This window comes from Argentina anserina, chromosome 5, assembly GCF_933775445.1.
Source record: "Argentina anserina chromosome 5, drPotAnse1.1, whole genome shotgun sequence".
Classification (NCBI taxonomy): Eukaryota; Viridiplantae; Streptophyta; class Magnoliopsida; order Rosales; family Rosaceae; genus Argentina; species Argentina anserina.
The window spans coordinates 23251672-23278476 of NC_065876.1; the positions used below are offsets into that span (position 1 = coordinate 23251672).

General features: G+C 36.8%; 6 protein-coding genes across 6 annotated transcripts; 3 read left to right on the top strand and 3 right to left on the bottom strand.

Moving 5' to 3' along the window:
- The first annotated feature begins 2535 nt into the window (after positions 1-2535).
- LOC126794664 (uncharacterized) lies at positions 2536-6031 on the top strand. Its single transcript, XM_050521425.1, has 4 exons — positions 2536-2671; positions 3247-3631; positions 3900-5014; positions 5574-6031. Exons 2-4 carry the CDS (start codon positions 3298-3300, stop codon positions 5649-5651), a joined length of 1527 nt encoding a protein of 508 aa, XP_050377382.1. The 5' UTR covers positions 2536-2671; positions 3247-3297; the 3' UTR covers positions 5652-6031.
- Positions 6032-7270: 1239 nt separating this feature from the next.
- Positions 7271-13442, top strand: LOC126793272 (ran-binding protein M homolog). The gene is made up of 10 exons (XM_050519737.1): positions 7271-7742; positions 8230-8376; positions 8482-8568; positions 8686-8731; positions 9590-9666; positions 10849-11011; positions 11539-11607; positions 12163-12222; positions 12501-12587; positions 12936-13442. Exons 1-10 carry the CDS (start codon positions 7348-7350, stop codon positions 13224-13226), a joined length of 1422 nt encoding a protein of 473 aa, XP_050375694.1. The 5' UTR covers positions 7271-7347; the 3' UTR covers positions 13227-13442.
- A 951-nt stretch (positions 13443-14393) lies between these two features.
- Positions 14394-18740, bottom strand: LOC126794630 (uncharacterized). Its single transcript, XM_050521391.1, has 5 exons — positions 18557-18740; positions 17746-18285; positions 15710-16933; positions 15489-15559; positions 14394-14944 (listed from the first exon to the last, which is right to left on the bottom strand). Exons 1-5 carry the CDS (start codon positions 18677-18679, stop codon positions 14626-14628), a joined length of 2277 nt encoding a protein of 758 aa, XP_050377348.1. The 5' UTR covers positions 18680-18740; the 3' UTR covers positions 14394-14625.
- A 220-nt stretch (positions 18741-18960) lies between these two features.
- On the top strand, positions 18961-20009 carry LOC126795329 (NAD(P)H-quinone oxidoreductase subunit T, chloroplastic). The gene is made up of 2 exons (XM_050522171.1): positions 18961-19328; positions 19586-20009. Exons 1-2 carry the CDS (start codon positions 18961-18963, stop codon positions 20007-20009), a joined length of 792 nt encoding a protein of 263 aa, XP_050378128.1.
- Positions 20010-21679: 1670 nt separating this feature from the next.
- LOC126795764 (uncharacterized) lies at positions 21680-23243 on the bottom strand. Its single transcript, XM_050522529.1, has 4 exons — positions 23191-23243; positions 22250-22918; positions 21892-21967; positions 21680-21808 (listed from the first exon to the last, which is right to left on the bottom strand). The coding sequence occupies exons 1-4, from the start codon at positions 23241-23243 to the stop codon at positions 21680-21682; spliced, it is 927 nt and encodes a 308-aa protein (XP_050378486.1).
- A 226-nt stretch (positions 23244-23469) lies between these two features.
- LOC126795261 (uncharacterized) lies at positions 23470-25282 on the bottom strand. Its single transcript, XM_050522101.1, has 2 exons — positions 25105-25282; positions 23470-24016 (listed from the first exon to the last, which is right to left on the bottom strand). Exons 1-2 carry the CDS (start codon positions 25273-25275, stop codon positions 23621-23623), a joined length of 567 nt encoding a protein of 188 aa, XP_050378058.1. The 5' UTR covers positions 25276-25282; the 3' UTR covers positions 23470-23620.
- Between the last annotated feature and the right edge of the window lie 1523 nt (positions 25283-26805).

A 26805-nucleotide genomic window follows, 5' to 3' on the forward strand; every position in this document is an offset into this window, starting at 1 on the left:
ATAAACATGGGTATAAACATGTTAGATTGTAGGAAAAAAATCGGTAAAGAAAAGACAAAAAGAAAATTTTTAAAAATCCTAATTGAATACACCTAGACTTGTATTGATAATTAAAAGTCTATATTAAATAAATTTATTTAAAACTCCCACTAATTCCATATATAATACATCCGCTTAGTGACCAGTGGCCATAACTGTCACAACCCCGAAATTTCAAGTATGAAACTCAATTTTTGAAGTCATGAAAAACTCTAAAACAATCTTAATAAATCAAAATATTTTAATGTCATAGCAGATCATTACTGAGTTCATAGTACAACTCAGTTAAAGTGATTATTACAAACCAAATTATAATTCATGCATTATATCAAATGGAAATGTAAAAATCCTCTCAATCCTCACCACAAGATAAAATAAAACAACTTCAAAATCTTCAGTGTTGTCCGTCAATTCCGCTAATCCACACCTACAGAATTATCCCATATACCATCGAATATGTGCACTGGGATTATAAATACAATCCCGGTAAGCTTTGCAGCTCGTATGAGTAAAACAAATATATAACTCGCATAATAATATATACGAAAATCCATAAAGCATCAATCATAAATGCACTCATGAGTCATTGGACGACTCATCTGGTTGTTCAATATTAACAGAAAATATATATGCTCATGAGAAATCGGGCAACCCCTCTGTTTACCCAAATGCATTTATAATACGGGTACTCATTAGCGCTGGTATACCTCTGTTACCCCTCATGTTAGTACGCCGCCCGACATTGGGCAACCACTTGCTACCCAATATCCAAAACATAGGTACTCATAAGCCCTCGTACACCTCTGTTACCCCTCAAATAAATAGATATCAAAACTATAATGAACTCATCCGCAAACGGAAATTACGATACTATATAATATAGCAAACCATATTTATGTATCTATTTACCAATTATACACATACACAATCCACTATATCATATACATATCATAGTTCATTCTTATAAATTTAGCGCAATTATGAATCTCCGCAAGGGTAGATTCGTCACTGTGAGATTTTACTCACCTTATTTCCTGCGTGCAACTTCCACGACACTGAAAGTAGTTTCCTTACTCATTTCGTCGGTCACCTAATATCATGATAAAATGTTTAGAAAATGATACGTAAAATATCAGGTGACGATTTCAGTACAGCTAAATGATGTTCATAAAACATTGTTCACATAACACTGTTCATGTTTACTGTTTTACTAAAAACTGTTCCAATGTACTGTTTTTAACTAAAACACTGTTCAAATGTACTGTTTTACTAAAACATTGTTCATAGTTACTGTTTTACTGAACAATGTTCACATTTACTGTTTTTACAGAACACTGTTCAAATGTACTGTCGTAACTGTTTATGAACACTGTTCACAGTACTATTCATGAACAATGTTCACAGTACTATTCATGCGGCGCCACTGTTCACCGACCGCCATCAATGACCATCAAATTTTACCACACAATCTAAATGACATTCCTAACAACTTCCTAGTTCACTACAAAATCTAATTCTGAACCTAAACACTTCAATTTAATAAGAACCGAAAAGCGCCAATTTAAAAACCTAAAGTTTCTTTTCTTCGATTCTCCTAGCACACAACGATTGGGGTTAAATATTTTGGAGAGTTTGTAGTATGGAAGGAGACCTTCAAAATGGGACAAGAATCGTACCGATTGGTTGCCGGAGGAGGGATATCCAACGAGTTGAAGTTCAGCGAAATATGCTTTTTCGGGAGAACTTCCGTGCTTCACCGCTCCTAAACGGCGGCGAGATGGCGGGTGGCGCTACCACCAATCGACAGGGGATGCAGCAACCTTTCAAACGTGACCGGTGCGCCGCTCTATGGTGGCCGGACGGCAAAGATCCAGCGGCCCGAAGTCAGCCACTCGAAGAGAGAAAAATCTGGGATTTTCGGGTATGAACAGTACCCGATCCGAAATTTCTGATTTTTCTCCTTTTTTTTCTCTTTAATTCACCTATTTATACTATTTTCCAAAAATGTCCAAATACTTTTTGATTCGTAACTTCTTCATACGAACTCCGATTTAGGCGTGCCACGTGTCCACGAATTCGTATCGACGAGCTCTACGATTTTCATGTAAGAAGTTTTCTAAGAAACCAAATGAGTCAAAAGTCAACTCTTAGAGTCGTTAAATTGAACGTTTCCGAACAATTAATATTTCGAACCCTTTCGTTTTCATACTCGTCTAATAAAATTGGACAATGACCAACTTAATAATATCAGATAACTCATTAGAAATTTGATATGAATTTTCGGGGTATTACAATAACGGTTGGAAATCAAACTTTAGATATGAAACTCTATACAAAACCAAGTAAATTATTAAGACGGTAAAATTGCGATGGTAATAAAGGATAGTAAAGTGACATCTGATCTATTATTATTTTTACCGTGAACAAAGAATTTCCAGAAACTCGTAAATATAAACAATCTGGACCCCCGTGGGGTTCAGTAGAGACACCCAGAAACCGAGAGCATATCACATACCAAGATTGAATGATTGATGCTTGGAATTGCAGACGAACCAAACCCTTCTCTTTTACTACTTGTCGCGCTGCTGTAACTTGGTTCCTTATCCTCCCCAGTTTGCGTTTTATCTGACGAGTAAGTTCCTCTTCTTCCCGACCAAGATTTCACAATCTCCCCGTTTATGTTTGTTTTATTGAAAGCGACCAACCTCTGTATGTGTTTTAGTTTTAGTTTTAGTTTTCATCTGTTTGGGTTTTGATGTTTGTGCCCTTTTGTTATATTGTCAACAAAATTTGAAAGAAATTATGTAATGGATGAAAGAAAACTAATATCAAATTGTATTATGTATTTGATGCACTTTTGTTTGATTACTGCTGCATTTGGGTTCTCCAGTTGTATCTCTTTCGTGGGTCTTCACACATTTGAAGCCATATGAGTAATTTATGTTCGATATCTATAGCTTTCTTGCCAAGGGAAGTGTTGCTTTTGCAGAGTGCACCTCGTGCTCTGCGACCTTTTAGCACCATTGCTGTTCAATGCTTGCAGAAACCTATTGTGTGATGCCCGCATAAATTAACTTCATTGACAATCAATTTTCGTGTAGTGTCGATTGAACTTGCGGAACTATAATACTTGTTGCTGTGTTTCAGTCGGGATGATATTCTCTAGGTCCCTCGTGTGTTTTAACTATGGTAGTTTGTTTTGTGCAGGATTTGGTTCCTCTGAAATATCTTGTTGGAGGTAAGGATTGATCGTATATAATGCTTAATTTGTTTCTGTCGGAACCCAGTTGGAAAGATGATGACTCGGCCGAAATGAGAGTCTCTCTCTTGAACAAATTGGAATCAGTTATTTGGTCGTTAATGACTTCTGGAGGTCGATCAGAGGCTCGACTATGGCTTTGCAACACCATAGCTGGCATAAGTTCCATCACTCCTCATCATCAGCGTGAGTTGTTTATTGACCTATTGAGATCTAAACGGATGAAGAAGCGCTTAGCAACTCAGCTCCTGCACATGATATTTGATAATAGGACACAAAAGGCAGGGTCTATCATAGCCAAGAGAAGTTATGCGCTCAGGAAATTTTTCCAAGGTGAGTATTTTATGTTTGATACGCTTGGTAACATTTCCATGGTAAAAACTTGTATCTCCTCTCTTTATTTCATCAACAAAAGGATTAATTGTTTTTGGGCTAGTTTTTCTTGTTCACTTTGTTGCTGTTTTCATAGTTTAGGCTCTTAGTTCCCTTATGACAATCTTTTGTGTGCATACTAGCGGGTTTGGAAATATCTAGGATGGTTCCAACGAGGAAGGTATTTAGAGTTTCTGATCATGACACGACAAATTTTCCAAAACTGCAGGAAGCCCAACACGAATATCTCAGTGGTTTTCTAAATCTGGTTCTGGATTGGGGCAGGGACAAGGAGCTAATGCGTTATCCCAATTTGCTTTTGTCAATCGCGATAATTGTTGGGAGGAGCTTGAGTGGAAAGGAAAACATGGGCAGTCACCGGCAGTAGTTGCTACAAAACCCCATTACTTTCTTGATTTGGATGTCCAGCTAACTGTAGAGAATTTCCTTGAATATGTGCCTGAATTTTGGTCTTCAAATGAGTTTGCTGAGTCACTTAAAGGTGGTGAAATTTTGTTCATTGATAGAAACTTTTTTCTTCTATATTTTCTGGATATGATGTACAAAGAAGATGCCAGAGATGTATGGGAAGTTGTGAATGAGTTCCTGGAGGAGGAGCGATTTTCTTCTTTGTGCAAACACCTTCTTATTACTCTTGAGGAGTCGGACTTATGTGAGTGTCTTAAAATGCTTCATAAACATGTCAGGCCTAGCGTGGAATGCAAAGATCCTACGGACTCCTCTTATTTGTTTGAAGTTGTAGTATCTAAGTGCAGTGATTTCGGGTGCTTTGATCAGATATTACTATTAAATGCAGTTTTTAACTATGGACGCCAGCTTCTTCGAATCTTACGAGATGAAGGAGCGCCCGAGGATCAAGCAAAACTACAAGATATTGTGTCTGAGATTTGTGCAATCCCAGGCAATGAAAATAGCATGGGCCCAATTATTAAACGGGGATCTAAACTGAAGATTATAGAAGCATTTAAATTAATGGGGCTTCAGTCATGGGTTCTCTTTTGTAGTTTATCAGAATACTGCCAAACTCTTCAGTCTTGGGAATCATTATTTGTTGATAATGCAATAAGTTTCCGAAAGTACGATAAATATTCAATTCTTCATGATAATGAAGTTGCCTTAGAAGGTGGTTCAGATTTGGATTGTAGAGCATCCAGAAAAGTTAAGCAAAAGAAAAAGAGTAGTAGAAGGAAAAGAAGAAGGGACTTTGATCATGAAGACAATGAGTTGCTGGATTTTGATACTACAAATAACAGGCTGGACTCACATTCTAGTGTGGGAAGTTGGTTGCTCTCAGTTGATGGGTATTCCGCATCATGGAACAGCGTAAGCATCTCACATATGCTTTATCTTTTGTTTGATCTGGAGTTTGTCATAACATATCTACTTTAGTGAATATATGGCCTCTTTACATCTCAGAGCAATTAGTATCTTCTGCTGCACTTATTTGAATGACTCTGCTGTTTTTATTGGTGTTTGCCTCTTTTACATGATGATCTCTGAAGAATAGATCACGTTGTAAGTTTTTGTCCTGTTACACAAAACAAGGCTTAATGTAATCCTGGGATGGATAAATATACTTGAAAATGTGTAAAAGTACTCAAATTGCACATTCTGTTCATTCTGTTGAATGGTTTTTTGTTCGTCTGTCAAATGATTGAAATTTTTGTGTTCTTGATCTGAAACTGTAGGGCAGTGACTTTGTCTCTTACTCCTGGGTGTGGTTTAATCTTTGTATCGTTCACACAGCTTAGTAATAATATGCTGTCTTCGTTTGCAGATGATGTCAGTGGTTCATTTTGTTTGCATACTTTACCATGGCTATAAGTTTTGTGGATATCTTCATGTTTGAGGAGATTAATAACCATGATTTTTTTTTTTGAAGGCGGATTTACCCGAGTATCTTTCCAAGTATTGCTTGTTGAGATGGATAAAGTGGACTACAGAGCAAGGGGATGAATGACCTTCATTGGTTGGTTCCATCTTCCTCTCCAATGCTCCGGAAACTGTAAATATAACCAGTTTAGATTGCCCAAATTATCGTGTTTGCAACTGGAAGGTCTGAAAAATACCTCATTTGGATCACATCTGTGGCCCCTACTAGGCTTTAACTGTTCATTCCTACATATGCGGCAAAGACAAAGACGTTCATGGTATGAGTGCTCAATTTCAAATTTTCGTTTGGCTTTGCCTTTGATCCTTTGACAAAATCGTTCTTGATCAAGATTTCACCACTTGTTAGCTTTAGACACCGGATCAATATCTGAACATCTCTATTGTACTTTGTTATAGGATTTTAGACCTCTGTCATTAATAGAAATCTATCAAATATACTGAGTTGAGTAGTGGTGGTTACTTGGTTTAGTTACTTCCTTGTTTTACAGGAATAATGAATCAAATGATGATAGCAATTTTGTCTAAATCTTGGTTTTTATCTTTTCCTTTCTTAAATGACTAGAAAATCACAAACAAAAATCGGCATAGATATCAAGATACATCTATCCTTGTCAAGTGAAATTGTTGAACCACAGTGTCAGTTGGCAATTTATCCTCATTAATGTATAGTTTGTTAGTTTGAGTGGTCTCAGACTGATGAAGCCAGAATTTGATTTTTCAAAGATCCTAATTTGCCAATGACTAATTTCAGTAATTTGAGGATTTGCCTAACACAGCATCACTCATCAAGGACTGAAAGATTACAAAAACAAATGCATCTCACGTTCATATTTTCAAGACTGGTTCTATAGTTAAACTTGTATGGCACACTGCTAACATCAATGTTCCTCATACTGTCTTCTATGATTGGATAGCTCAGGCAGCTTCTAATCTTTGCAGCATAATCATTCTTTCTACAATAGAATGATCAGTTCTTATAACATTTGGTTTGCAAGATATACTTTAGTTTTTCGTAATATTCACAAAACTCCTACTCAAAATTCAATGCAGCCTCTCGTATGATCCAAAATAATATCATTAATGTTCATGCAAACTTCCAAAGCCTCCTGATTTAATCATATGGCATCCTCCTCCATTATCAATTTTAAAAAGTAAACTTTGATGACTCTATTTTGCAAAATCAAAATGATCCGAATTGTAGTTACTTCAAAATCTCTTGGTATAACCAAAGTTTTTTCTGTTCACACTTGCTTTGAGGGTAGGTCTGCGGCCGAACATCATAATGTTTCTCATTTACAAGTGGAGGGAGACTAACAAATTATTATCGACTGTATTATTAACAAAACCATGACTCCCCGGCGGTATATTTATTTTGAGAAATCGATATCTTAGTATAACTCCGAGAAGCAAACTTTGTTGTTGCAAATATTGATCATTCTATACAAACTATTAAGAGTTTATGTTCAAATTGTCATTTCTCTTTAAAAAATTTCTTTCACAATGTAACAAAAAAACAATGTCGATTGTAACCCTTTTGTATGTACTAGATGTCTTTGTAATTTTATTTTCTTAACACGTGCGAGCTTAGTGCTTCGGCACATACCTAACACGTGCGAGCTTATTGGTAAAATGATTGATTCGTTTCTTCTGGTTCAGTAGAAAATACACAGCTTCCATCTCTCTCTCTCTCTCTCTCTCTCTCTCTCATTCTAACACCAAATGATCATCATCATTTCTCAATTCTAGGGTTTCAGATTCAAGCAATGAGCACCAACGCCAACAACAACAACTCCACCTCCGCCGCCGCCGCTGAGGCCACCCACCGAGATCTCGGCTTGTGGTTCCTAGACCAGTCCCGCCTCGGCTCTCTTCGCGGCCCCACCGACATGGAAGAGGACGAGGACGAGGACTCCCCCACGGAGCTCAACACCATCAACAGCTCCGGCGGCTTCCTCGCCGTCTCCCCCGATAAGCTCTCCGCCAGGTACACCAACGTCAACCTCCACGGCCACGACGTCGGCGTCGTTCAGGCCAACAAGCCGGCGCCGGTGAAGCGTCTCGTCTACTACTTCGAGATTTACGTCAAGGATGCCGGCGCCAAGGGCCAGATTTCCATCGGATTCACTACTGAGAATTTTAAGATGCGCAGGCAGCCTGGGTGAGAGAGTTGTGCTCTCATAAACTGATAAGAGTTCTTAATTCTGTTTACCAATAATCAAATAGGATAGCAAAGAGTTGAAATTTGAAAGTTAAAGTTTGTGTTTTTATTGTCGCATTGAGTTTGTTATGTGGTTAATATGAGTAAGATTTAGTAGACAACTCAACAGGGTTAATGTGAGTAAGATTTAGTTGACAAATTACTGTCTATCAACGTACTGCTCTCGTAAATATATGAGAATTCTTACTTTTGTTTCAAATAACTGAAATGGATGACAAAGAATAGAAATTGGAAGTTAAAATTTGTGAACTGTACTGATCTGTTTGGAATTTGATTGTCTGAACTGTACTGTTCTTAGTAAGTATCAATCTTAGATGAGAATTTTCATTTGCGCGTCAGATTTGAGACCTGTTATGTTTGAGTGCAAGTTCGATATTTAATTATGCTATCTGGGCAATTTATTGAGTTATTTTCCTTCATGGAGCAGATGGGAGGTGAATAGTTGTGGCTATCATGGGGATGATGGATTATTGTATCGTGGACAAGGAAAGGGTGAGGCTTTTGGTCCAACTTACACATCTGATGATAGAGTTGGAGGTGGCATAAACTATGCCTCACAGGAGTTCTTTTTCACGTAAGATAGTAGTCTACTCTGTCTTGTATATGTTTGTTTCTTGATTTTTGTATACATGAAAATACAATTAATTCCTACACCCTTTGCTCTACTTGTTTGTCTCAGTAAAAATGGAACTGTAGTTGGAACTGTGCCCAAAGACATGAAGGGTCCATTATATCCTACCATTGCTGTACACAGCCAAAATGAGGAGTATGTCTAATCTTCCTTGAGTATTAAGCTGCTGTTTAGCTATTTTGACTCTCAGGTTTATGTAATAAAAAATATGATTTCATGTTATCAGCCATGTGTTTGATTTTTGTCTCTCAGGGTGCAAGTCAACTTTGGGCAACAACCTTTTGCGTTTGATCTGAAGGCAAGACATACCTACCTTCTTTTGCTTTTATACTAAGAACCATGATACATTTATTCTCCATTGTGTGTAGTTTTTTCCACATTGTGAGCCTATCCACAAGGGTTATGTACTTGCATCTCTTTTCAATTGTGTGTTACATTTAGAGTAATATGATCATTGATCACATTGCTGTTGCTATTAGAATGTAAATCCTTTTTTTTTTCTGGTGTGGTAAAAAAATTGTTGGTTTTAGTGTGCTGTCACTGCTGTGGCTTCATCATAGTAAGTTGCAGTTAGGGTCTTTTTGTTTGCGGAGTGGGTGTGCAACGAGAGGGCCCATTACTCAGGTTTGGACTTGACAAACAATAAATCATAGGTTGCCTTTCTCAGAGGTTTCAGCACTCAAGGACTGATGTATTTGTGACTCTCAATCTGCCGTCATCAAATATGAACATTTCACTTTTGTCTCTTCCTTCCGTGAAGTAAAGCAACTTTGAGTCCTTTTCATGGACAAACAAAGCCAATACATGGAATAAGAAAGAAAATAGTTTGTTGATTTGAATCCTAACATTTCTCAAACCTTAAAGGAAATCGCTGCTAGGCATATACATACCGTTAAGGTTTTCATTCCACGGAACAGGTTTAGGATTTTCAACTGCCAGTTCTGTGACTGAAAGATAAACAAGGGCCTGAAAGTAGTACTAAAAATAGTTGTTTGAGTCGGTAAAGGATTAGCAATATTGTTTTGTGTCTAAATAGTAGTTTGTAGACTGCATTCATTGTTGATTCCTATCATTCATTTCTGTTATATGTTATGCTTCTCAAGTAGTTATATTTGCTAAATGTCTTTTGCAAACTCATTTCTTAACATCTGGTCAGGATTTCGAAGCACAAGAGAGAATGAAGCAGCAAATGATGATTGAAAAGATTTCGTTGCCAACTAATGTTAGTCATGGGTAAGTTGACATGGATTTATTTTCTCCTCAAATCTAAAGCTTATGGCTTTCTTATAGCTACAAGATTATCAAAATTGTGTTGCATTCCTTTCATTTCTTTCAGTACCTTGGAGTACTGAAAGATATTGTACAGACCGCAAGAATTAACGACTGTTAATGGCCATTAGACTAATACTTTTGATGATACCTAATATGATCTCGTGGAATGGTTTTATTGCTTATTTAGTTATTATCTTTTTCTAATTTGTACTTTTATTCTACCATAAAAATTAGTACTATCTCTAATCTGGTTTTAGCTACTGCATTAGATATATAGTTATGGTTTTGAACAGTTAAATATTGAAGTAGTAATTTTTCCTTTTTAGAATTCACGCCCTATAGTTGTTCATGTGTTGGGTAGGTGGCGTTTGCAGTTTGAGGTGTCGTAGCGATTTAGCCTTTTTAGAATTCATGCCCTTTTGATGACTTCCGAGATTGAAAATTGAAGTGTCAGTTTCTTGATTAAATTGAGGAAAGACTTAGTATGGACTCCCTGGAATGTAGGGTTTCTGATTGGAAATGCAAGACTTTTGTGTGAGAGGTATGTGCCTCTCCAAATGATACTCAAATTCTATCATGTTAGCCGAGTATGCTGGCTGGGAAATTAGGCCCAAGGGCCTTTCCTGCTTTAATGGTGCTGAATACAATCTGTTGAGGTAATTGTCTCAAAGGTTTGCAATACATTACGGTACCTGTTGAGAGTAATAACCTGAATTATATCCATTTAGTCGGTTTGACTTCTGAATCTCTGCCCTCCCTCTGTGAACTCTGCGGCATGGGTTCTTTTCTAATTTTACCGAAACATTTTGGGTTCTGATTTAGTTAATGACCTTTTTTTAAGGAAAGTTAATGACCTTTATATACATCTTGTGTGAGTTTTCCCAAGAATCCCATGGTGCTTTGCGTATGTCTGAACTACACGTAATGGGAACCACAGATGATCAGGTTTTGGGTTGATATATATTTAGATAGGTGTTAGTATATTGGCTTGCATTCAATATATTTATATATATAGCAACATATCTATACAAGTTTACCTTGGAGTTGAAAATGTCATTGTTTTACTGTACTTTATTTGCAAATCTTTTTTGTCCCAGTACTTTTATGCTTCAAATTCTAATTTATTTATACTGAGTTAACCAGAATTGTGCGCTCCTACTTACTACATTACGGCTATGAAGATACGCTTAATTCATTCGACATGGCAAGTAAAAGTACTGTTCCCCCTGTATATATAGCCCAAGAAAATGGCTTTGATGAGCAGGACATCATGTATGCACTAAATCAAAGAAACACTCTTAGACAGGTATTGATTACATTAGTGACAATCGTTTCTCTATCATTCGATGGTATTTTGTTATCTAGTTTCTTCTCATTCTCTTTTTTGAATTTAGACAGGTATTGATTATATTAGTGACAATCTTTTCTCATTCTCTTACCTAGCTTATTAAAAGCTTCTCCTTTGCATTGAATTTCTAAATGTCCGGCATGAGTTTTTGCATTTTAATTTCATTTATAATTCAACATAAAACATCTGTAATTCATATTATACCACTCCTTTTGCTCCATTATAAGAAGAATGTGATCTTCTGGTGTAGAGTATTGTTTTGTTGTTACTACAGGTCGACAGTACAGTTCAAGAAATAATGATCGGAACTGTTATTAGCTATAGATTCCTAAGTATTTACTACAACTATTTAATCATGGGTAAATATGAAACAATCGACATATTTATGACTTGGCTTGTGTAATTGTTTGATTGTATTTTAGACCTGTGAATATATTTTTAATCAGAACTATGCTGTTGGCTGACCAACTTCTTTGCCAATGAAGCTTGTCAGGAATGGAGAGATAGACTCTGCACTTGTTAAACTCCGTGAATGGTATCCCCAAATTGTTCAGGTGAATTGTCTCATGTTTCAAAGTGATTTTTTTTTCCTAGTCATTATGTATATTATTTTAATCTTTGGAACAACAATTTAAGGGATCAAGCTGTAACTTGCAGAATATATGTAGAATAGTAAATTACAGTTTCAGTTAAAATATGCTGCTGAAAAATTCGATAGCGGATGTTTTTGAACCAACTTTTGTTTTAGAGGGAGGCAGGAAAAGCTGTGATTATTAATTGTAGTTGTCGTTCACATGCTTTTCTGTTGCTATATTTCGCAGTTTGCTGTCATGCTTATGCAACAAACTGGTACTTGCAAAACTTTATTTATCGGGATTAATCACTATAACTGAAGAGCCCTGTTAGTGACCATTTGTTTGTGTTCGTAGTTTTCATTATACTACACGACATACAGAACTATGGAAGAAAAAGAAACAAAAACAAAATAGTTACAACAGGCCATTGTAACTATTTTATTTTTGTTTATTTCTACTTGTTTCTTTACACTGTTCATCTTGAGACTAATGGGTTCGTAATAACGGTCATGACATTAGTTTTGGTTCCTGCAGGATGATAAATCAGCTACTTGCTTTCTGCTTCATTGTCAGAAGTTTATTGAATTGGTCCGGGTATGTCGTTCTGCTATTTGTTTACCATTATCTTCTGTACTGCTGAAATTCATGGTAATGACTCATTAAACATAATATTAGAAAATATAAAGGAAAGTATTGCATCATTGTTATTATCTAATGTTGAAGCCTTGAAGAGAAACCAGTAACTGATGATTAAGAAAACCAAAACCAGTAACTGATGATTAAGAAAACCATCTGACTGGAGAAAAACTGATTTCAAGCTTTGTTGAGACTAATACATAGATAGCTTGAGGTGCTGACACGTTGTATTGTAGGTTGGATCACTGGAGGAGGCAATAAAATATGGAAGGATTGAATTAGCAAAGTTTTTTGACTTGCCGGTGTTTGAGGAAATAGTTCAGGTAAAACAGATCTTACATTTTGACACGTGAAATATTTAGCTTATTAATGTCTTTGACGTTGGATGGTATGTGAAGTACCAGTGATAGAAATACGACTTAATGAGTTTGAAAATTCACAATTTATGCTTACTATATCAATTTCAGTTTAGGCATGAAAAAAACTGTTGAATGCAAAACTCACGTCAGTGGTGACTCATAGTCTGCTAGTATTACTTTAGTTGCTACATCTTCTGGTGCTTTGCAGGCATCACATATTAAATCCTTTCAGTTTCTAATTTTAGAGGTCATAGCTTGTTTGTGTATCAAAGAAGGTCACAGCTTGTAAATTCACAACACATCTTTCTGTAGGACTGTGTTGCTCTGCTGGCATACGAACGCCCACGGGAGTCCTCGGTAGGATATCTGCTTGAAGATTCGCAACGTGAAGTTGTGGCTGACACTGTCAATGCAATGATCTTGTCGACAAATCCCAACCTGAAAGATTCAAATGGTTTCTTACATTCTTATCTCGAGAGGTTACTTAGGCAGCTCACGGCTTGCAGTTTGGAGCGAAGGTCCTTGGGTGGAGATCAAGGTGAAGCTTTCCACTTGCACAGAGTACTCTACAGTTGTAAGAAGGCTAGGTTAGGTGCTAGTTAATGGGTTCTGTACCTCTTCTGTTCATACGCAGCTGGCTGGATCTTAAGCAGACAGATCGGCTTTAGCGTTCAGCATACTGTATAGAGGCGCCGCCCTTGATGTTCACTGATCTACACTGATACTTGTTTTCCTGTACAGAATGGAATGTTTTTCTTTCTGTAAGCTTGTAATCCACCATCATCAATTAAAATAGCATCTAGCAAATGTTGCATAGTACTGGCGTTCTGCAATTTCGAATTTCGTTTGTAGCTGCAGTTAACAAGCCATTTAAAACACTAGTAAAACAAAATTTAGGAATTAGCCACGAGTGTAACTTTAAGATTTATGTTATAAACTCCTTTAAGCCACAACTCACCAGTGTACTGGACTCATTAGTTAGTTCCGAATAAAAAACAATATAAAACGTAGTTTTGAGTTATGGTCAAAACATTAAAACTTATTACACCAATGCATGAAGTAAAATAGTTTAGTTCCAATTTTATCGGATGTCCCCGAATGGACAAGTAAAATAGTTGGTAGTTTTAAAGAATGGTTATATGCTTTGAAGTTAAAATCTCAAGAGAAATGACGTTAGAGAAACTTCTTTCATTCTCATGGTAGTATGGGAATTGTTGAGTATTAGAGACAGACAGCTATGGGAGGGTGAATCACATGAGGCTTATGATGTCTTGAGAGCTCTTAAAAGACTGGAGTTTCAGAAAGCTCGATATTCCACTAATGTGAAAACTGAGTAGAAGGCAGCAATGGGAAAGGGCTCCAGGTCGGAATAATAAAATGTGGATGGGGCTTTGCTCAAGGGGCTAGTTTGTGGCTACCTTTGCGCAGTCAGTATCTCATGCAAACTCGGTTGCACACTGAGCTTACATGAGCAAAGGCAGAAATTGAAACTGATTGCATAGTAGCAGTGCAGGCTATTCAGAGTCTGGAGAAGAAACGTTTCGAGCTCAGCAACTTGGAACTTAATAGCAAAACCACGTTGGCAAAAACACCAGACATTAAGCTAATTTTGGCTCCTGGAACATGTAACCCTTCTGCATATGAATCTTTTACATGCGTAATTTGGGTTGTTTCTGCTCCCAAGTTTGTGCACCAACACCAGACTAATGGAGTATTTCCACCAACAAAAAAGTAAAGTAATTTGATATATACAGGAGGACAAATTCGATATATGAAAAGAATAGTCTTATATCTATATCCTGCGGAACAAGTTTTATATCCAGTACCTGGTTATTCAGAATTTTGCACTTGTACTAATCGCCTTCATTATAATTACACAAAACTACACCATTAAGGCTGATCCAGCGGAACAAGTTCTATATAATCTCAACTTCCAATTGTTCACCTAGCTAAAACCCAAGTATATGGTAAAAACAAGTACTATCAATAAACCTATGGTCTATTACTTCATCACTTTCAGGTAGGTCTTTTTCTTTTTCTCCCACCTTACAACTGCCTTTTTCTTGTGTATCCAAGATCGGTATTTTTCTCGATCCTTCAACCAGCTAGAGTACTCCTTCCCTGGTTTGCACACAAGGTAGCCTGCTAAATCCTCAAGGTCAGACTTCTTGGAGCCTGGTACTTTGCAATTGAGGAACATCTCCCCATTGCACGTTTCTTCTGTTTCCTCCTCTGTGACGTCAGTAAACTCTCTTGTGCAGCTCATAAAGCTTGCATTTTCAGAAGTTTTTGCCACGTCACTCCGTGTCACATAATGTTTTCTGCAAAAATAACAAAAGCAGAAAACAGCTTCAGTCTCAACAGCAAATGATAACGTACAAGAATGCCCTTCTCCAATTGTTTTCGGCACAGTGAGTACATTATCTCAAATAATTCATCATCTTTAAAAGAACCAAACACCACTGTTCAGAAGAAGACTCACATAACTAAATCAAAACGAAAAAGTCCCACTATTGGCAGAAATGAGTACAACTAAGCCAAGACATATTCACTTTCTTAGGCGCACACGATAATTTACAAAATTATGGCCTTAAAGAAAGGGAAGTTCTTTTAGGCTTTGCTACACAAAAGAAATCTCAGTTTCAAGACTGAGCAACTCTATGATAGTTATGGAGCTACTCATAAACATATCTCAGAAAGAATTTTTTTTTAAAGGCAAGAGGTGGAGCACATGAAATATAGAAAACCCAGCAAATAATAAGGTTTTTGTGGAAGAACAATCTAACGCAAAAAGGTGAATATATGATTCACGTTCCACCACAATTAATGAAGACTATTTTATATGATAACAGTAATATTTGATACCTCAAGTAAACATTTTGAATCTTCTGAAACTTTGATGCAACTTTTCTGGTGGATTTCTGTTTCTCAACAGCCTGCAACACATGTCATTATCAAACATCAGTTATCCAAAGGAGACATATCTTTTTCAATTCTTTCCTCTTCCTTATAGGTCTGAAGAGTGAAATATAAAACATATCAATTGAATTAAGAAAATGGCATAGAAACTATGGTCACCTACTCACTTGTATAACCTTAGCAGGAGGCAATTTGAATGAAACAGATTGCAAACCAATATCTAAGAATGACCGTAGCGCAATTATATCACCCTCTTCGAAAGCACATAGATTTAATATTGCCATGATTATTGATATGCATCCCTTAACTAAGAAGTCAATCCCACTAGCGAAACTTAATGATAGCAAGCCCAAAAAATGCAGAAGGATCCACTTGGAATTTTTATGTATCATCGGGCGTGTTTTCATCATGTCTGATAAAAACTTCTGATTAGGTAGAGACAAATTAAATTGAATAAAGCAGCCAATGATATCCACCATGAAATCATATTCCTTATGTGAAGAAGCATCCTTTAAGGTTTGCGGACACCCCGAATTCCCACCATTTCTCAGGCACCAAATAGCTTTCAACAAGGAACTACTCATTAACTTCAATATCGAAGCAAGAAGATAAATATCTTCTGGGTTTGTATCCCCTTCTCTGTGAAAAACATTATGATTGACATCTGAAGAAGAGCCTCCATGTACTATGCTATGTAATGCCGACAGAATATCATCTTTACACGATTCATCAAAAATCTGTTGGTTCTCGTTTATGTATGCAGTAGAAGCTGCCATCATATCAGACTTTCTGAACCGCCTCAAGGAACCTAAATGGGTAACTCGATTACAGATTTTCTCAGTCGTTCCTTTCTGAATACAAGATTCGAAAGAAGGATGATAACTCCCAATCATCCAAGAATTGGCATGAGAACAGCTAACACCGAATGGATGGTGATCCTTAAGTGAACTAGACATGTGGCTAGTGTACAAAGTAACTGAAGTTTCAATTGCTGTCAGGTAGTAGTCCATTTTTCTAAAATCTGGTCTAGCTTTCTTCAAAGAAAAGTCTGAATCTATGGCTTCACAGACTAATAAAATCAAATGCGTCAGTAACATTTTGGGCGCGGAAAGCATGGTGGGGTTGAGAAGCAGAGGCAAGGCTGCAGTCAGGCTCAATTCAGGACCTCTAAAATGCTTGCTGAATTGCAAGTATAGTCTTTTGTGAAAGTTCTCAGAAGCTGGCCCCTCGGAAAATGATGATGTGAAATGAACAGAAATCACCTCCAGAACACTTACAATATCACTTTTAACAAAGTTATTGAATAACCTTTCACTTATGCAAGAAGCAGAATCAACAGCCAGAAAGTACTTCCTTAACGGTCTCCGCATTAAAAGTTCGTCTGCAAATATCTAAAGGTGAATCATCAAAAAATTCAGTTGTGGACTGTATGAAACTAAAAATGAGTAAACAAAATTCTTAGGATGAAGGGTAACCAGATTCTGTCAGAAGTCATAAAGCATAATATCACATATGACAAAGCAAATACACTATGTAAGAGTCTATATCATGGCCATAAGCCCATAATCTATACCAAAATTCAGGTTGAAATGAAAATAAAAAGGAGATAACATGACACCAACAGTGTGACAAAGTGATCAAATTAAGCTAGCAACACTATTGTACTAGTAAAGATAGTGTAAAGTCCATAACTAAAAGCTGAGTGATTTAGAAAAACAACTCCAATGCACTACTTAACCAACCAAACAATAAGTATAATTAAATTATGGGGACAGCACTGTCAATTTTGAATATAAAGATAGAAGTGACAGTCACATGACAGTCCTCAAAGCAATTTCATGAGTTTACTTAATAGATTCGTGGAAAAGGATCTCTGAAGTACAACTCATCTCTATGACACAACTGTACTGAAAGCACCAATCACTTCATCATTTTCTAGCCTTGTAAACTAGGGATAAACAGAAGTTAGTCATATAGAAAAGAAGGATGTAAAAGCTAACTATTTTATAATTCAACACAACCCTTTACTAACTGTTCTTGGGAACTATAAGACTGATACGAACACATAATGTGTACTAATTTCTAACTGTACATGCAGATAACTACTGTATGTGTGATGCATAGTTGCGACCTGCAACATATACTCAGACAGAAAACATAAACATAAAAGCACAAAGTAAAGTTGAAATTTTATGAATGTTACCTCCAGCAAGGAACATAGAACTGGGTCCCACGGATTAGAAGGCTCTAAGAGACATAAGGAAGCAACAAAGTCTTCAGAAACACAGGTTCCATCAGCATCAGTATACGTGCTTTCACAAGAAACAGACTTTCGAAAGATGACATCGCAGCATCCACTTTTAACCAAACCAATCACTTTCCCAAGCACAGCAAGAAGAAATTGGGTCTTCTCCATAATTGAACTTGGGTCCACCGTACTCAAGGATATACAGCATCTCAAAAGCAGGGCTAGTTCATCAACATCGACCCCCATATTTTTGTCAGAGCCATTATGCTTGGGACCTTTATCTGCATTGGCATAAGACAAAGCCGCGAATAGGACTTCAAGCCGCTTATCCAGCTCTTTGAACAAACAACGGATGAGACATTGTAGATCTTCCAATTTAAGTTCATTCCCAAATAAATTACAGCCGCCTTCGGCGTTTGACCAATCTGTGGATTCCATTGAAGACATTGCAACCCCTAGTGCATATAATCGCTTCAAAACCGGCACATTTAGACCCTGAAGTTCAACACAATCAAATCAAATTCACAAAACACCAAACAACAAAACAGTAAGATATGAGTTTCCTAACATCACAAGACTTGTCCTTTATCCATTTCTATATCTATCTACGTATTAAGCACCCAAAAAATCTCAACAAAGAACCCAAAACAAAAAAAAGGCTAAAAATTTCGTATCAAATTTCCTAGATTGTTCGAAAACGGCATCCAAAATTATATCTTTGCGTGAAATAAGAGTAGGAAAACCAAAATGGAAGTGAGATTAGTACCTGGGGTGCTTGAATTGAAGAAATTAGGGTTTCGAAGGTGAGTGGGGGAAGACGATTCCGAGTCGGGGTTCGCTGTACAACGGGGTCTGGAAGCTTCTTGGATCTCTTGCGCTTCAAACCCATCTCTCAATTTTGACGAAACCAGATCTGAGACTGGGGTTGCGGATTTGATATTTGGCGCCAAAACGAAAAAGGGTCAGAAGAGTTTTGGTCTGAAGATGTTGGTTTCTGAGAGAAATAAATCAGGATATAGATAGTCTCACTTTCTGCAGGGTCATTTTGGTCTTTTCATCTGCATGTAATGTGGTTGGAGAAATTGTGAACCACAAAAAGGCGGGGGTCAGGAATTCTAAAACCACACCCAAGGATTTGGCTCCCTTTCGAGTACTTGCATCTTCCATTCCATGGCTTTCGCAGCTGCTGCTTCTCATGCTTCACACACTTTGAGCTTACTCGGTAGCCCAAAACCAACAAGAGCAACTACTAGAACTTCGAACCGCCTGCAGGTGAATCACGCTCGTGCTACTTTTCTTGTGCACGCATCAACCTCATCACCATCTTCACAAGCGGAGGGTCCAAGCAAACGAGGAAGACCGCCGCCGGGAGTCGATACCAGAATCCATTGGGAAAATGAAGATGAAGGATGGATTGGAGGAAGCAGCAGCAAGAGTACTAGTAAAACGCAACAGCAAGTAGAGCAAGAGCAGAACAGGGATGTCTGGGGAAACAAGTTTGCTGATTTGCTTGATGACTCGGCTGATTCTCACTACCAGTGAGTTTTCTTTACTTTCAGTTTGATATACTTTGATATAATTTGAAGTGATATTATCTCCTTTGTTATGAAACTGTGGAAACGTTCTCTGTAACTTGAACAAGAATCCCAAAATGTGAAGCTTTAGGTTCAAAAATAGGTTCTATATATGTTGGTTGATATATATGTAGTTCAATGTCATACAAAATATTTGTACACGAGTTTTATGGTCTTTTCTTGCCAAAATGCAGAGTCTTATTCATTGTAATATTGGGCAGATTTTTAGGAGTGTCAGCAGAAGCTGATCTAGAAGAAATCAAAGCTGCTTATAGAAGACTGTCCAAAGAGTACCATCCAGACACCACTTCTCTTCCACTAAAGACTGCGTCCGACAAGTTTGTGAGGCTAAGAGAAATTTATGATGTGCTGAGTGATGAAGAGAGCCGCAGGTTTTACAACTGGACACTGGCTCAAGAGGCTGCAAGCCGTCAGGCTGAGATTATGAGATTGAGGTTGGAGGATCCTTATGAGAAAGAAGTGGAGACATATGAACCTATCCCCGATATGGTGGATCGTCTTGGTGGAAAGAATATGGCCCTTGGCGATCAAGCAACGACTGCTCTAACCATTGATATTTTCATAATCATCTTTGCTATTTGTTGCATTGTATATGTGATTCTATTCAAGGAGCCATATTACTAGCTAGGTTTGATACTTAGCTTAGGTATAGCCTATAACTGATGCAAAGTGCAGAATATGATCCAAGAGAATTGCACATAGTAAAGGTGAAATTTATCTTGAACTATATTCTTTTGTGAAGTTTTGATGCCTACATGCTGCATATTTGTGCAGCAGGGGAATATGGATCAGAATTTGGAATTTATAGTCAAGCAAGTGTAAAAGTGTTACATGCACAAGACCTTTCTGTAAGATTTATTTCTGGCAGAAACTAGGCCAGAGTTCGGTTTCTGTTAAGTCTGCTAACACCATGGTTGCGGTAGGAGGTTTTCCTGGGTATACTTCATAAAGTTGAAGACTAATGAGCAGCCCCTAGAGAAATTGAGAAAAAGAATTCAAGATATCCAATAAACCAGTATTGCCTCACAATTGAAGCAAATTATCAGTACGAGTTTAAAGTTTAAGATTTCATTTTTGGTTCTTAATGATATAAATAGGCTTTAATTAGAACATGCTTCTTAATTAGATAGGCTTCAAAAGCAACAAGGAGAGAAAAACCACGGGAAGCGTTTCATCCACAAACAACACATAGATTTAAGATGGTACAATGACAGAAGGCATTCTGCAATAGGTAGGGGATAGGGCAGGGTTATGTCACACTGCATCAATAAAAAAAACTGCTGTGGTCACAATAAACATACAAGTAAATGCAGGTGAATTATGTCCTCCTTTTGGGTTTCCCATTATTTCTTCGTCTGCTGCCATATTTACTCTGGAAGACAACCGTTGCATGCAGTAGGTGCTTTAGATGGTGAATAAAGAACCATTTCCTTCAAATTCTTAGCATGTTCAAAGCAGTTCGGTTTTGGACAAAACTCATAATCAAACCCAATTTTTAAATCGATTCGGTTCGGTTCGGTTTTCTCATTTTAGAGATTGTGACTCATAAGTCCACAACCCAACCCAACCCGTACAATTCGGTTCGGTTCGGTTCGGTTTTTTCGGTTTTATCCGTACGTAAAATACGTAATATTATATATTAATTTTAAAGTACAAATTTTAATGTCAATATCAAACATAAAAGGTCCAATTAATTATTCTAAGCCTAATTAATTCTAACATCTCCATAATTCATATTTAGCTCAAGTACAAAAAACACTACTGCGTTAAAATCAGAGAGGAACTTCCAGGATATGAAACATTATCAGAATCATTGATCAAAGAATTTTTTTCTAGAGTCAAGAGACAAAGAGAGACGGCATGAGATAGAGGTCGAAGGAGGACAAAGAAGCGAGGGAGGAGCTATGTGGACTGGTATTGCATATTGAAGTGAATTTATAGTAGAGCGTTAAACTAAGTAGTGAGAGTTTAGAAAGTGAAAGAGGTTATAAGTTTTTTGTTTTGTTTGAGAGACGAGAGAGGCCGCAAGATTGATTAGGTCAATTAGGTTTACGCTGACTTTAGTTTTGTTCTATTTTTTTAATTAAAAAAATAAAATATATCAAAACAATGACATTGACCGTTGACTTCGGGTTATTTGGGTCGGTTTGGTTTCGTTCGGTTTATGAAGTACTGAACCCAAAACCCAACCTAAACATAATCGGTTCGGTTCAATTTTTTATTTTTGATTCGGTTTTTTTGGTTTTCAGTTTTTTTTTTTCAGATTCGGTTGGGTTCAGATATAGTTTTTTTTTTCAATTTTCGGGTCTGTAATATTCAAATTCCCCTTCATTGGCACCAGAAAGCTCTATTCTCACCTCCTCAAGCCGATTAATACAGGAAAGGTTTTGGGATGCCCAGTAATTCATGCTATGTGTGGACACCTGAAGATAGATAATTCAAAATATCAAATTACTTATGCCTGTCAGCCTGTGTGTGAGAGAGAGAGAGAGAGAGATTCACTTACAGCGTTTTCCTTTAAACGATAGCTTCTAAAGAATTGATCAGTGTGTATATAGAAAGCACTCAAAGTTGTCATTACTCTGAGAAGAGAGACCAGTGCAGGGATTAAGTCATCACTCAAACTTAGACAGATCTGCAAGTGAGAAATATTGGTAAAAGGTGATGGAATGGAATTTTGTCTCAATAGAGCCTGCAATTGTAGAAAGGCTAGATGTTAATATACTGTTGCAGCAAGAAAAAATTAAATTCGGAAGAAAGGTAGTGTATTCTTACCATTGTAGTCGTTTGGTTTAGAATAAGATTTTTAACCATCCTCATACAGTCAGAAGTCTCAAAGATTTTTTTCAAAGTCCTTAATAAGCTCTAGAAAAATCTCAGCCTTTTCTAGGTACATTAGATCCCCCAGATTCACATGATCCAACATAAAACCACCCCATTTCAAAAATTTAAGATTTGGAGTACAGATATGTAACAATCTCTTTCTACTCCAATAAAACTTCCATGTAATATGTATAACTTCTAATTTCGGACATATTACTTCAAGATGGCTGAAATGACCAGAATGATGTTGCACAAAACTAAATGATTCCAAAGACAAGCTTTCAATCGTCATATATGTTATCGCGTGAACTTCTTCAAGATGTAACACCTTGAAGGTGTTACAGGAACATGAGATCCATTTGAAAAAGTAGTCCTCTCCTTCTAATGTGACATTTTTTAACTTCAAGACTCGGAGATTACACAGAACAGAAAAACAAGAAGGGGAAGGCCATTTGAGAAAGTTCCCTCCAAAGTCGAAAAGTAGAGATTTCAAAGATGGGCAATGAAAGAACCAAGATGGCAACAATAAGACTGTCTGATGTGTTGTATCGAGCTGAAGATCAAACACTTCAACATTGCTCCTTATTGCATTTCTGATCCATGTGAGTATCCTATAAAGCTCATTAAAATGGCATGAATTTTTGTTACTATGATAAGTCCAATGAATTCGAAAGTATTGAATCGTATTATCATCACGGCTACTCCAAAACCTATATTATCATCACGGCTACTCCAAAACCTATCAAAAGCGTTGAAAAACTGCAGTCGCTTCCACATAGAAAATCTATGGATACTGCTTGTATCAAAATTATCATGTGTAGTTGGGATAGCTGGATCGTATTATTCCAATGACATCATGAACTGTGGAAGTCTATTGAGGAGACATCTCCCAAGTTCACAGATGCCAAGCAAGCTTCAATATCAGTCTGATGCATCATGAGTGGCGGGATGAACTCAAGTTCTAACAAGTATATGTAGAAACCTGAAAACTGCCCGCAAGTAGTACACAACTAGGAAAAGAAGATGAACAACCATTAAAAGAGAAGACACTTAGAGAGAAGCTAAAACTCACTTTGTTTATAAAACTCAAATCCCTTTTCCCCACTTCACCAGTTCACTTGCATATGCTTTTATAGGCACTCATACAACCAAAAGGGATGTCAAAAGCCATTTACTTACCTTAAAGGAGGAAACTAACATGCAAAGAAATTCAAAAGCTTCAGAAACTGAAACTGAACCTGAAGAACTATAAAGGCCTATATTTAAGTGACAATACACTACATGTTGTATACACTAGACACTGAGCAAAGTTATAGAATTCAAACGGCTACTAGTCTGTGATGCACTCATTGACATTGACTACATTGAGAAACAAAGAATTTTACCTCAGCTTAAATTGTACGGGATCAAGTTCAAACAAATAAGATGCCATTTTCTTTGATGATATCAAGTACAATCCCGAGCTTACCTTCAATTCTTTCATCTTTCCTGGGTTCATAAGACAATGCATATACATCTGCCTCCTTGGATCGTTCAGCAATAAGCCTCCCAATAACTCGGCATGCATTGTGATCTGTCAGGGATGGTAAATTAGTCCGAAGATCCTTTGCATTCGTGGTAGCAACTGATATGACTTTGCTTGTTCCCCGATGCATCACTTTTGCATGAATAAATTTTTTGGAAAAGAATACATTTAGCAAAAACGGCCTCATATACATGTCTTTCTTCTGTTTCCATGACTTCCTGTTTGGTCTTTTACCAGCTTCACCCCGAGATCTCCGGGTATATGCAGCACATACAATTGACATCTGCAATTTTGGATATAAAGTGGGTTGAGATATGCATATATACACTTCAAGGAGGAAGAGGTACACCCATACAACGTAATCAAGGTGTTTACTTCTTCAATTCAAGGCCCCCTCCCCTTCCCCCTCTTTAAAAGGGTTCCAAACTCCAATGAAGGGCCACTTTAACATGAAAGTCGTTACACTGTTCTAGTTCTCCTAACTAGATACGGTGAATTAGCAAACGGTTCAAAAAGTGCTGTATGTATAGGACGAGAGAATTTAGCACACGCGGAACGTTGTGCTGTATTACTGTTCTAGTTTTCCTAACTAGATACCGAATTTATCCATACTGTGTGAATTAGTGAATGATTCAAAAAGTACTGTATGTAATAGGACAAGAGAATACAGCACACGCAGACCATACAGCACAACTACTATCGAAAAGGTTGCTTCCAACTGCCTATAAGGCTTTACTAGTCTACTAGATGATTTGCAGAAAGTTACTGGAAATCCAGGAAGCAGCTAATTAAGTTTATTCGACTACATGCCCTCCCACGTATATTCGACTGGAAGGCGGTCTAGTATATAATTGGGTTTACTGAATTTAAAGGCAAAGCAATTCCAAGAAAAACCAAATAATTTCCAACAGCCACAATAACTACTCTACTGAAAAATCCACTGAGGTTTTCAACTTGATATACTCACACCACCGTAACTCCAATTTAAACTTTTTAGTGGGAGGATCCACACATGGCGTAATTGAAGCCAAAGCAACTACTAACAAATTCCTCATAAGAATTGCATCAACAACAAAGATGATTTGGTAATACCAATCCTCTATATCGACTGGTGTACACTTTAAAGTTTGTTATCAGTTATTATCCCGTAATTCCTTTACAATTAACGTGTACATGGCAAATTTTAACAGATTTGGTTTGCAAAACATAGACTGCATCAACCAGTAATAGTTTCACCAACATACAAACACAGTTAAAACCATAAAATCAAAACCATTCAATAATCATTACTGTTCAATTCATATTGGGTCTCTTCCTGGGTCTAAGATAAGGTGCTTGAAAGGATTAAACACTGTGAAAGTGAGTGCTCACATTGTTGGGTGTGGGAGAGGCAGGGAGTCTTGCGGAGGTCATTGAAATGTTCATGAGAGGAAACGAAGAAACCCATGAAAGCGAACCTGGTCTAAGTCGCTGCGAAGAACGAGTTGGGAGCAATTCGGAAGAGAACAGCGACCCAGTTGATGCAACTGAACAAGACATCATCTCTAATGAGAACAAAGCCTCACTCAGTAGTGGCTACTGGCTAATGTTTCCTTGAGGTGAAAATATATAACAGTAAGCAAAAAATATATAAAACATTCCTCAAAAATACTAAAAAAACAATTTATTTTATAAATAATTCATTATTTAATTTAATAAGACATATAAAGACTAAATTTTATAAATAAAGATTAAATGATGGCAAGTTGCCACATGTCATAAAATATTTTATTTTTTTACCCCTCTTTAACTCATAGTGTTTGCTACTATCAATAGAGATATTATATGCTACTGTTGATTATAAAAACTAAATGATATTGTCAACTATAAAAACTAACTGCTACTGTCGAGTTAAAAACTAGTTACTACTGTCGACTTGTAAGACACATGTTATTGTCGACTATAAATCTAGTTGTTACTGTTGATTGAGAAACTAACACCTGTGGTTATTTGTAAGTCAATTTCAAAATTTCAAAATTTCTCAAAACATATGCAATATGATACTTAAATGAAAGCCTATGACATAAAAAAACAACTTTATATATTGACACACCTCCAAATTGCCAGTGGTTTGACCGGAAAACTTAAATTTACCGAAAAAAAAACTAAAAAATGAGGAGAGAAAAATTTATTAAATCTAGGAGTGACATTTAGTATTTTTCACGAAAATAAAGATATTTTAGATATTTTTACATTAATTAATTAATTAGATTTGTTTTAATTATTCTTTGGAATTTAAGTTATATAAGAAATATGAAAAGTGATTTTTTTAGTTAATCCAAATATGATCTAGTATCACTTAGTAATTTTCTAAAAAAAATACAATTTGGGGCTGACAACTTGGATGGGTAATTACCAAATAGACCGAACAGTGATGATTCAATCGAATTGTGAAAGGATTGTGATCAGATTTGTCAAACATTTTTGCACCACTATCAAGTGGCATGCCCCTTTCTAGCTATTGTGCTAGGATTAATATTGAAATTTGAAATTATATCCTCTTATCAGTCTTATGAAATAGGCTAGCGAGCTGAGCTGACCTAGCAAAGGAAAATCCTTAATGAACAAGAACAATACTACTAAACTATAAAATTAAGGAGACGGGGTCATACTCTCACATTCAAACACTTGGTTGAATCCATAAAAATAGTTGAGAGCATGTGTCCGTGTATATGTCCATCTTTTTGTCCGCCGTATTAAAAACACACCACTTAAAATCAAGGTAATACGAATCGTTTGTGAAGTATATGCAATTGGTCTTGCATCTGGAGAATGTGGAGGCTTTGTAGAACCGGAATCTGAAAACAAACAAAAATGCAGACACGTGTACAAATAAAGTGTGATTTATTGAATATCAAGCGCGATGTTACAATCTTTGTGAACTCCTCTGATTCTATCTCCGTATGTAACTTGGCTCAAGGGTGACGTGCACTTGATCTTGAGAATTTGAGTTTGATTTGGAATTGGATTTGATGAAGAACGATCAATTTGGCAGCTTGATGATTCTTCATGGACTTGAGTTTGGATTTGGAT

What these genes read in the sequence shown, in the direction of transcription:
- LOC126795261 (XM_050522101.1), bottom strand. Translation starts at nt 25,275, where the DNA reads ATGATGTCTTGTTCAGTTGCATCAACTGGGTCGCTGTTCTCTTCCGAA. An exon ending in CCTCTCCCACACCCAACAAT is followed by an intron (nt 24,017 to 25,104) that starts GTGAGCACTCAC and finishes CCAAAATTGCAG; the next exon opens with ATGTCAATTGTATGTGCTGC.
- LOC126794664 (XM_050521425.1), top strand. Translation starts at nt 3,298, where the DNA reads ATGCTTAATTTGTTTCTGTCGGAACCCAGTTGGAAAGATGATGACTCG. An exon ending in GCTCAGGAAATTTTTCCAAG is followed by an intron (nt 3,632 to 3,899) that starts GTGAGTATTTTA and finishes CCAAAACTGCAG; the next exon opens with GAAGCCCAACACGAATATCT. An exon ending in ATTCCGCATCATGGAACAGC is followed by an intron (nt 5,015 to 5,573) that starts GTAAGCATCTCA and finishes TTTTTTTTGAAG; the next exon opens with GCGGATTTACCCGAGTATCT.
- LOC126795329 (XM_050522171.1), top strand. Translation starts at nt 18,961, where the DNA reads ATGGCTTTCGCAGCTGCTGCTTCTCATGCTTCACACACTTTGAGCTTA. An exon ending in TCGGCTGATTCTCACTACCA is followed by an intron (nt 19,329 to 19,585) that starts GTGAGTTTTCTT and finishes AATATTGGGCAG; the next exon opens with ATTTTTAGGAGTGTCAGCAG.
- LOC126795764 (XM_050522529.1), bottom strand. Translation starts at nt 23,243, where the DNA reads ATGGTTGTTCATCTTCTTTTCCTAGTTGTGTACTACTTGCGGGCAGTT. An exon ending in TACTTGCGGGCAGTTTTCAG is followed by an intron (nt 22,919 to 23,190) that starts GTTTCTACATAT and finishes ATGATAATATAG; the next exon opens with GTTTTGGAGTAGCCGTGATG. An exon ending in ATCGTTTAAAGGAAAACGCT is followed by an intron (nt 21,809 to 21,891) that starts GTAAGTGAATCT and finishes ATCTATCTTCAG; the next exon opens with GTGTCCACACATAGCATGAA.
- LOC126794630 (XM_050521391.1), bottom strand. Translation starts at nt 18,679, where the DNA reads ATGGGTTTGAAGCGCAAGAGATCCAAGAAGCTTCCAGACCCCGTTGTA. An exon ending in CTTCAATTCAAGCACCCCAG is followed by an intron (nt 18,286 to 18,556) that starts GTACTAATCTCA and finishes GTTGAACTTCAG; the next exon opens with GGTCTAAATGTGCCGGTTTT. An exon ending in ATTCAAAATGTTTACTTGAG is followed by an intron (nt 14,945 to 15,488) that starts GTATCAAATATT and finishes TTATTTTTGCAG; the next exon opens with AAAACATTATGTGACACGGA.
- LOC126793272 (XM_050519737.1), top strand. Translation starts at nt 7,348, where the DNA reads ATGAGCACCAACGCCAACAACAACAACTCCACCTCCGCCGCCGCCGCT. An exon ending in AAGATGCGCAGGCAGCCTGG is followed by an intron (nt 7,743 to 8,229) that starts GTGAGAGAGTTG and finishes TTCATGGAGCAG; the next exon opens with ATGGGAGGTGAATAGTTGTG. An exon ending in CTTTTGCGTTTGATCTGAAG is followed by an intron (nt 8,732 to 9,589) that starts GCAAGACATACC and finishes ACATCTGGTCAG; the next exon opens with GATTTCGAAGCACAAGAGAG.